Source organism: Cyanistes caeruleus, chromosome 35, assembly GCF_971803275.1.
Source record: "Cyanistes caeruleus chromosome 35, bCyaCae1.hap1.1, whole genome shotgun sequence".
Classification (NCBI taxonomy): Eukaryota; Metazoa; Chordata; class Aves; order Passeriformes; family Paridae; genus Cyanistes; species Cyanistes caeruleus.
This window is the reverse complement of record NC_141736.1, coordinates 296,361-305,928: the sequence shown is the minus strand read 5'-3', so window position 1 is coordinate 305,928 and position 9,568 is coordinate 296,361. Positions and strand designations below refer to the sequence as shown.

Here is a 9,568-nt window from a genome sequence, read left to right as displayed (position 1 = left end):
CCCCCAATCCCCCATAAAACCCCCCAAAACCCCCCAAAACCCCCCAGACCCCCAAAAACCCCCCCAAATCCCCCCCAAATCCCCTATAGGACCCCCCCAAATCCCCTATAGGACCCCCCAGACCCCCCAAATCCCCTCCCCCCACACGGACACGGGGGGGTCGCACGAAGCCGCTTTTATTGCCCCTCCCCCCCACCAAAAAAAACACCCCCCCAAATCCCAAATTCCGGGATCCCAAATTCCCGGATCCCAAATTCCGGGATCCCAAATTCCCGGATCCCAAATTCCCGGATCCCAAATTCCGGGATCCCAAATTCCAGGATCCCAAATTTCCGACCCCTCCCCCCAATCCGGCATTCCCAAATTCCCGAATTCCCGAATTTTCGGGATTCCCCGGGAAATTCGGGATCCCAAATTTTCAGGCTCCCAGGAATTCCAGGATCCCAAATTCCCGGATCCCAAATTCCAGGATCCCCGAAAATTCAGGATCCAAATTTTCGGGATTCCCGAATTTCAGGCTCCCCCAAATTCCGGGATCCCAAATTCCAGGATCCCAAATTCCCGGATCCCAAATTCCGGGATCCCAAATTCCCGGATCCCAAATTCCAGGATCCCCGAAAATTCAGGATCCCAAATTTTCGGGATTCCCAAATTCCGGGATCCCAAATTTCCGACCCCTCCCCCCAGTCCCGGCATTCCCAAATTCCCGAATTCCCGATTTTCTCTCAGGTCACCGCTGGGAATTCCGCCCGACGAACCTGGGGGGGGGCGGGGGGCGGGGTCACCCCAAATTCCCAAATTCGGGGATCCCCTCCCCCCATTTCTCACCCCAAATTCCCAAATTTGGGGATCCCCTCCCCCATTTCTCACCCCAAATTCCCAAATTCGGGATCCCCCCCCTCCATTTCTCACCCCAAATTCCCAAATTTGGGGTGACCCCTCCCCCATTTCTCACCCCAAATTTTGGGATTCCCCCCCCCCCCCCATTTTCCCGCCTTTTCCCACCGGATTTTGGGATTTCTCCTCCCCATTTTTGGGCTCTTCCCAAATTTTGGGGCCGATTTTGGGGTCACTCCCCCCGATTTTGGGGCCGATTTTGGGGTCGGGATTTGGGGTCTCCCCCCGATTTTGGGGTCGATTTTGGGGTCACTCCCCCGATTTTGGGGTCGGGATTTGGGGCCTCTTTTGGGGACCCTCCTCTGGTTTTTGGGGCCGATTTTGGGGTCCATTTTTGGGACCCTCCCCCCGATTTTGGGGTCCGGATTTGGGGTCTCCCCCCCCCCGATTTTGGGTCCATTTTTGGGACCGGTTTTGGGACCCTCCCCCAATTTTTGGGGTCCATTTTTGGGACCCTCCCCCCGATTTTGGGGTCCATTTTTGGGGTCGGTTTTGGGACCCTCCCCCCATTTTTAGGGCTCCTTTTTGGGGTCTTCCCCCCATTTTTTGGGCCAGGTTTTGGGGTCGGTTTTTGGGACCCTCCCCTAATTTTTGGGACCCTCCCCCAAGTTTTGGGGTTCATTTTTGGGACCCTCCCCCAATTTCTGGGACCGGTTTTTGGGGTCCATTTTTGGGACCCACCCCCCGATTTTGGGATCCATTTTTTGGGGACCCTCCCCCCGATTTTGGGACCCTCCCCCAATTTTTGGGGTCCGTTTTTGGGGTCGGTTTTTGGGGTCGGTTTTTGGGGGGGGTCTCACCTGGGTGACGCTGATCTCCTCCAGGGGGGGTTGGGGGTTCGGGGGGGGCAGCTCGGGGGGGGCCCGGGGGGTCCCCCCCCACCCCAAATCCCCCCCCTGGTTCTGGAAGTTTCCGACCACGCACGTGACCTGCGGGGGGAGGGGCGGGAATTTTGGGGGGGGGATTTTGGGGGGTCCCAGGGGGATTTTGGGGGGGAATTTAAGGGATTTTGGGGGGAATTCGGGGGATTTTGGGGGTCTCGGGGGAATTTTGGGGGGAATTTGAGGGATTTTGGGGGTCCCAGGGGGATTTTTGGGGGGAATTCGGGGGATTTTGGGGGTCTCAGGGCGATTTTGGGGGGAATTTGAGGGATTTTGGGGGTCTCGGGGGGATTTTAGGGAGGATTTTGGGGGTCCCAGGGGGATTTTTGGGGGGAATTCGGGGGATTTTGGGGGGAATTCGGGGGATTTTGGGGGTCTCAGGGGGATTTTTGGGGGGAATTCGGGGGATTTTGGGGGTCCCAGGGGGATTTTGGGGGTCTCAGAGGGATTTTTGGGGGGAATTCGGGGGATTTTGGGGGTCCCAGTGAGATTTTGGGGGGAATTCGGGGGATTTTGGGGGTCCCAGGGGGATTTTGGGGGTCTCAGAGGGATTTTTGGGGGGAATTCGGGGGATTTTGGGGGTCCCAGGGGGATTTCGGGGGAGGATTTTTGGGGTCCTTTTATGGTTTTTGGTTCTGGGGTTTCAGGGCCGGATTTTTTGGGCCGATTTTGGGGTTTTTTGGGGATTCAGGGCTGGATTTTGAGGTCACTTCGGGGTTTCCTGCGATTTTTTGGGGGGGGGATTTTTGGGATTTGGGGGATCCGGGAGAGAATTTTTGGGGTCATTTCTTCATTTTTTGGAATTTTTTTTGTATTTTCTCCACCCAGGAGCGAATTTTTTTGGGGATTTTTTTTTGGGGAGGGGGATTTTTTTGGGGGGGGTCTCCCCAGGAAAGCATCGCTCAGTGAGGGGCGGATTTGGGGTGGATTTTTGGGGTCATTTCTTCATATTTTGGTATTTTTTTTGTATTTTCTCCACCCAGGAACGAATTTTTTTGGGGATTTTTTTTGGGGGGAGGGGGATTTTTTGGGGAGGGGGATTTTTTGGGGAGGGGGATTTTTTGGGGAGGGGGATTTTTTGGGGGGGTCTCCCCAGGAAAGCATCGCTCAGTGAGGGGCGGATTTGGGGTGGATTTTTGGGGTCATTTCTTCATTTTTTGGTATTTTTTTTGTATTTTCCATATCCAGGAGCGAATTTTTTTGGGGATTTTTTTTTGGGGAGGGGGATTTTTTGGGGAGGGGGATTTTTTGGGGAGGGGGATTTTTTGGGGGTCTCACCAGGAAAGCATCGCCCGGGGGGGGCGGATTTGGGGTGGATTTTTGGGGTCATTTCTTCATTTTTTGGTATTTTTTTTGTATTTTCCATATCCAGGAGCGAATTTTTTTGGGGATTTTTTTTTGGGGAGGGGGATTTTTTGGGGAGGGGGATTTTTTGGGGAGGGGGATTTTTTGGGGGGGGTCTCACCAGGAAGGCGGCGATGGCGGTGCCGCACAGGAAGCCCCCCAGGACCCCTCCCCAGCTGTTGCGGTGCTCGGCCACGCGCAGAGCCCCCAGCAGGAACGGGGGGGCCGCGAACCCCAAAACCGCCGCGGGCTTGGCCAGGCGAGACCCCCCCCCCCGCCAGGCCAGGGTCACGTACAGCTGGGGGGGGCACAGAGAGTCACCCCAAAAACCCCAGAAATCACCCCAAAAAAAACCCGACCCCAAAAACCCCAAATCACCCCAAAATCCCCCCAAAATCCCATTAAAATACCCCAAAACCAGCCCTAAATCCGCCCCCCCGCCAGGCCAGGGTCACGTACAGCTGGGGGGGGGCACAGAGAGTCACCCCAAAAACCCCAGAAATCACCCCAAAAAAAACCCGACCCCAAAAACCCCAAATAAACCCATAAAACCCCAAATAAACCCCAAAATCCCATTAAAACACCCCAAAATCCCATTAAAATACCCCAAAATCCCCCCCCCCGCCAGGCCAGGGTCACGTACAGCTGGGGGGGGGCACAGAGAGTCACCCCAAAAACCCCAGAAATCACCCCAAAAAAAACCCGACCCCAAAAACCCCAAATTAACCCATAAAACCCCAAATAAACCCCAAAATCCCATTAAAATACCCCAAAATCCGCCCCCCCGCCAGGCCAGGGTCACGTACAGCTGGGGGGGGGCACAGAGAATCACCCCAAAAACCCCAGAAATCACCCCAAAAAAAACCCGACCCCAAAAACCCCAAATCACCCCAAATAGATCCCAAATAACTCCCATAAATCCCAATTAAATCCCAATTAAATCCCTATAAATCCCCCATAAATCCCCCCAGATCCCCTCCAAAAGCCCCCCGAGACCCCCCAAATCCCCCCTGGGACCCCCTGGGACCCCCGGGACCCCCGGGACCCCCGCCCACCCCGGCGAACGCCCCCGCGTAGGCTCCCAAACCCCAAATAACCCCAAAATAACCCCAAAATAACCCCCATAAATCCCCATAAATTCCAATTAAACCCCAATTAAATTCCCATAAATCCCCCCCGGGACCCCCCAAACCCCCCCCGGGACCCCCGGGACCCCCGGGACCCCCGCCCACCCCGGCGAACACCCCCGAGTGAGCTCCCAAACCCCAAATAACCCCAAAATAACCCCAAAATAACCCCCATAAATCCCCATAAATCCCAATTAAATCCCAATTAAATCCCCATAAATCCCCCCCAGGACCCCCCAAATCCCCCCCGGGACCCCCGGGACCCCCGCCCACCCCGGCGAACGCCCCCGCGTAGGCTCCCAAACCCCAAATAACCCCAAATAACCCCAAAATAACCCCCATAAATCACTATAAATCCCAATTAAATCCCAATTAAATCCCAATTAAATCCCCATAAATCCCCTCTAAACCCCCCCCCGGGACCCCCCAAACCCCCCCGGGACCCCCGGGACCCCCCAAACCCCCCCGGGACCCCCGCCCACCCCGGCGAACGCCCCCGCGTAGGCTCCCAGCGCCGCCTCCTTGCAGGGGAAATCCCTTCGGGCCGCGGCCACGGCCGGGGGGTCCCCGGAGCAGGGGGAGCCCCCCGGGGGCACGAAGTGGGGAGGGGTCGCGGCGCTGCCGGGGGGCTGCGCGCAGCCCAGGGCGCTGTAGTTGGGGCGGCAGACGGCCAGGAAATGGGGGGCGGGGGTCCCCAGGACCACCTGGAAGGCGTTGGAGAAGATGGCGGTGGCGAGGAGGCCGAAGGAGAACACACCTGGGGAGGGGGCGACAGGTGAGGGGGGGCTGGGGGGGGATTTGGGGGGATTTGGGGGGTCTTGGGGAGGGGGTAAAATGGGAATTTGGGGGGATTTGGGGGGGATTTGGGGTGAGGAGGCCGAAGGAGAACACACCTGGGGAGGGGGCGACAGGTGAGGGGGGGCTGGGGGGGCTGGGGGGGGCTTGGGGGGGCTGGGGGGGGTTTGGGGGGGATAAAATGGGAATTTGGGGGGGTTTGGGGGGGATTTGAGGGGGTTTGGGGGGATAAAATGGGATTTGGGGGGGATTTGGGGTGAGGAGGCCGAAGGAGAACACACCTGGGGAGGGGGCGACAGGTGAGGGGGGGCTGAGGGGGCTGGGGGGGGTTTGGGGGGGATAAAATGGGAATTTGGGGGGGTTTGGGGGGGATTTGAGGGGGTTTGGGGGGGATTTGGGGGGGATTTGGGGTGAGGAGGCCGAAGGAGAACACACCTGGGGAGGGGGCGACAGGTGAGGGGGGGGCTTGGGGGGGATTTGGGGGGTCTTGGGGGGGGTAAAATGGGATTTCGGGGGGATTTTGGCGGTAAAAGGGGAATTTGAGGAGAATAAAGTGGGATTTGGGGGGGGGTTTGGGGGTAAAAGGGGATTTTGGGGGGTAAAAATGGAATTTGGGGGGTAAAAAATGGGATTTTGGGGGGGTTCAAAGGGGATTTTGGGGGGAAAAATGAGATTTTAGGTGGTTAAAATGGGATTTTGGGGGGTTCAAAGGGGATTTGGGGGGGGTTGCAGACTCTGGAGGGGATCCGGGGGTTTTGGGGGGCTCCGGGGGGGTCTCCGGGGGGTTTTGGGGGGCTCCGGGGGGGTCTCCGGGGGGTTTTGGGGGGCTCCGGGGGGGTCTCCGGGGGTTTTGGGGGTCTCCGGGGGTTCTTGGGGGGCTCCGGGGGGGTCTCCGGGGGTTTTGGGGGGCTCCGGGGGGGTCTCCGGGGGTCCCCCCCATCCCTCACCGAGGAATCGCAGCAGCCGCCGCAGCGGCGCCCCCCGCTCGCAGCTCCGGGCCCAGCGCGGGGGGGCGGCGCGACCCCCCCGGGACCCCCCCAAACGGCCCAGGAGCTCCCCCACCGCCATCTGGGGGGCAGGGGGGCGTTAGTGACCCCCAAAAACCCCAAAATCCCCCCCAAAAAACCCCAAATCCCCCCCAAAAACCCCCAAAATCCCCCCAAAAAACCCCAAAATCCCCCCCAAAAACCCCAAAATCCCCCCGAAAAACCCCGAAAATTCCCCCAAAACTCCTCCCGACTCCCCCAAAACCCCCCCGGGACCCCCCAAAACCCCCCCGGGACCCCCCAAAACGGCCCAGGAGCTCCCCCGGTCCCACTGGGGGTTAGAGGGGCGTTCGTGACCCCCCAAGAAACCCCAAAATCCCCCCGAAAATTCACCCGAAAAACCCAAAACTCCTCCCGAAAAAGCCCGAAAATTCCCCCAAACCCCCCCGGGACCCCCCAAATCCCCCCCGGGACCCCCCCAAACCCCCCCCAGGACCCCCCAAACCCCCCGGGACCCTCCCAAAACCCCCCCGGGACCCCCCAAACCCCCCGGGACCCTCCCAAAACCCCTTTTAACCCCTTCCTGACCCCCCGAGACCCCCCCGGGACCTCCCCAAACCCCTTTTAACCCCTTCCTGACCCCCCCAGGACCCCCCCGGGCCCCCCCAGACCCCCCAGGACTCCCCCAAACCCCTTTTAACCCTTTCCTGACCCCCCCCGGGACCCCCCAGGACCCCCCCGGGACACCCCAGGACCCCCCCAAACCCCTTTTAACCCCTTCCTGACCCCCCAAAACCCCCCTAGGACCCCCCGGGACCCCCCCCAAACCCCTTTTGACCCCCCCAGCCCCCCCCGGGACCCCCACTCACGGTGAGGGCGGGCACGGCCGTGACCAGGGCATAGACCAGGGCGGGGGGGGCCCTGCTCAGCCCGGGGGGTCCCGGGTAGGGGCGCCCAAAATCGGGGTCCCGGCAGAAGAAACCCCCCACGTGCACCGGGAAGGCGTCGGTGAACTCCAGCTGGTAGGCGAGGGCGGCCGTGCCCCCCAAAATCCCCACCTGGGGGGGGAACCCCAAAAAAACCCGCTGGGAACCCCAAAATCCACCCTGGGAACCCCCAAAATCCCTCTGGGAACCCCAAAAATCCACCCTGGGAACCCCCAAAATCCCCACCTGGGGGGGGAACCCCAAAAAAACCCACTGGGAACCCCAAAATCCACCCTGGGAACCCCAAAAAAACCCGCTGGGAACCCCAAAATCCCACTGAGAACCCCCAAAATCCACCCTGGGAACCCCAAAAATCCACCCTGGGAACCCCAAAATCCCACCCTGGGAACCCCAAAATCCCACTGGGAACCCCAAAAATCCACCCTGGGAACCCCAAAAAAACCCGCTGGGAACCCCAAAATCCACCTGGGAACCCCAAAATCCCACCCTGGGAACCCCAAAATCCCACTGGGAACCCCCAAAATCCCCACCTGGGGGGGGAACCCCAAAAAAACCCGCTGGGAACCCCAAAATCCACCTGGGAACCCCAAAATCCCACCCTGGGAACCCCAAAATCCCACTGGGAACCCCCAAAATCCACCCTGGGAACCCCAAAATCCCTCTGGGAACCCCAAAATCCACCCTGGGAACCCCAAAATCCCACCCTGGGAACCCCAAAATCCCACTGGGAACCCCCAAAATCCACCCTGGGAACCCCAAAATCCCTCTGGGAACCCCAAAATCCACCCTGGGAACCCCAAAAATCCACCCTGGGAACCCCAAAATCCCTCTGGGAACCCCAAAATCCACCCTGGGAACCCCAAAAATCCACCCTGGGAACCCCAAAATCCCACCCTGGGAACCCCAAATCCCCCCCTGGGGGGTCCAAAATCCCCCAAATCCCCACCGAGACCCCCCCAAAATCCCACCCAGAGCAAGCCGCGTTGGATTTTGGGGTCCCCTGGGTGATTTTTGGGGGGTCCCGGGGCGGTTTTTGGGGTCCCTGGGTTATGGGGGGGGTCCCGGCTGTTTTTGGGGGTCCCGGGTTGGTTTTTGGGGTCCCCTGGGTGATTTTTGGGGGGTCCCCGGGGCGGTTTTTGGGGTCCCCCCTCACCTCCACCAGGAGCACGCAGGGGACGATGGAGCCGCGCTTGTCCTGCCGGGGGGGGGCCATGGCGGAGACCCCCAAAATCCCCCCCAAATCACCCCCAAAATCCCCCCAAAACCCCCCCAAGACCCCCCAAAATCCCCCCCAAAACCCCTCAAAACCCCCCAAGTCACCCCCAAACCCCCCCAAGACCCCCCAAAATCCCCTCCTGGGGCTGGGGGGGGCTCTGGGAACACCTGGGGGGGGTAAAAAAAAAAAGGGGGGGAGGGGTCAGAGCCACCCCCCAAAATCCGGCCCCGCCCCCTCCCCCAATTCCACCCCCCCCCTCCCCCAAAACGGGGGGACCCCTCCCCAATTGAACCCCCGGACACGCGAGACCCCCAAAATCCCCAAAAATGGGCCCCAAACCCCCCCAAATTCCCCCAAAAACGGAGACACCCCCCCCCAAAATCTCCCGGGCAGGTGAGACCCCCAAAATCCTCCCCAAATTCACCCAGAACCCCCCAAAATGAGCCCCAAAACCCCCTGGGACCCCCCAAAACCCCCTGGGACCCCCCAAAAATCCTTGGGACCCCCTCAAAATCCCCGATACCCCCCCAAAAAAACAGAGACCCCCCCCAAAATCTCCTCCCGGGCAGGTGAGACCCCCAAAATCCTCCCCAAATTCACCCAGAGCCCCCCAAAAATCCCCGGGACCCCCCCAAAATGAGCCCCCAAATCACCCAGAACCCCCCAAAATGAGCCCCAAAACCCCCTGGGACCCCCCAAAACCCCCTGGGACCCCCCAAAACCCCCTGGGACCCCCCCAAAAGGGCCCCAGCCCCCCCCAGGACCCCCCCAAAAAGGGGCTTTCCCCTCCCCCCACCCCCCAAAAAGGCTCCGCCCCCCTCCCCTCCCCCCCCCCTCGGTTTTTTTGGGACCCCCCCCCAATAAATTCGGGGCCCCCCCGGACCCACCCGGCTCCTTCAGGCGCTGCGGGGGGGCGGGGGGAGGGGGCGGCGCTGTCGCGACAGAGACATCGCGATACTGCGGGGGGGGGAGGGGCGGGAGAGCGCGGATTGGCTGCGGAGGCCGCGCCCCTCCCCCACCCCCAGCGCGCCCCCCCCTCAATGCGGCAGAGGGGGGGGAGGGGAGGGGAGGGGAGGGGAGGGGAGGGGAGGGACCCCCCCCCAATTAAAAATAAATGGGAAAATTCTCTTAAAAAATGGGAAAAAAAATAAAAAAAGGGAAAAAAAATAAAAAATGGGAAAAAATAAAAAATGGGAAAAAAAATAAAAAATGGGAAAAAAATAAAAAATGGGAAAAAAATTAAAAAATGGGAAAAAAATAAAAAATGGGAAAAAAATGGGAAAAAAAATAAAAAATGGGAAAAAAAATAAAAAATGGGAAAAAAATAAAAAATGGGAAAAAAAATAAAAAATGGGAAAAAATAAAAGGGAAAAAA

The 9,568-nt window shown here is 59.3% G+C and overlaps 1 protein-coding gene across 1 annotated transcript; it reads right to left on the bottom strand.

Annotated features, from left to right (window-relative positions):
* Positions 1 to 670: 670 nt before the first annotated feature.
* On the bottom strand, positions 671 to 8,240 carry LOC147647605 (phospholipid phosphatase-related protein type 2-like). The gene is made up of 7 exons (XM_086871407.1): positions 8,131 to 8,240; positions 6,900 to 7,088; positions 5,992 to 6,112; positions 4,732 to 5,006; positions 3,244 to 3,420; positions 1,698 to 1,826; positions 671 to 758 (listed from the first exon to the last, which is right to left on the bottom strand). The coding sequence occupies exons 1-7, from the start codon at positions 8,188 to 8,190 to the stop codon at positions 726 to 728; spliced, it is 984 nt and encodes a 327-aa protein (XP_086727533.1). The 5' UTR covers positions 8,191 to 8,240; the 3' UTR covers positions 671 to 725.
* Positions 8,241 to 9,568: the final 1,328 nt, after the last annotated feature.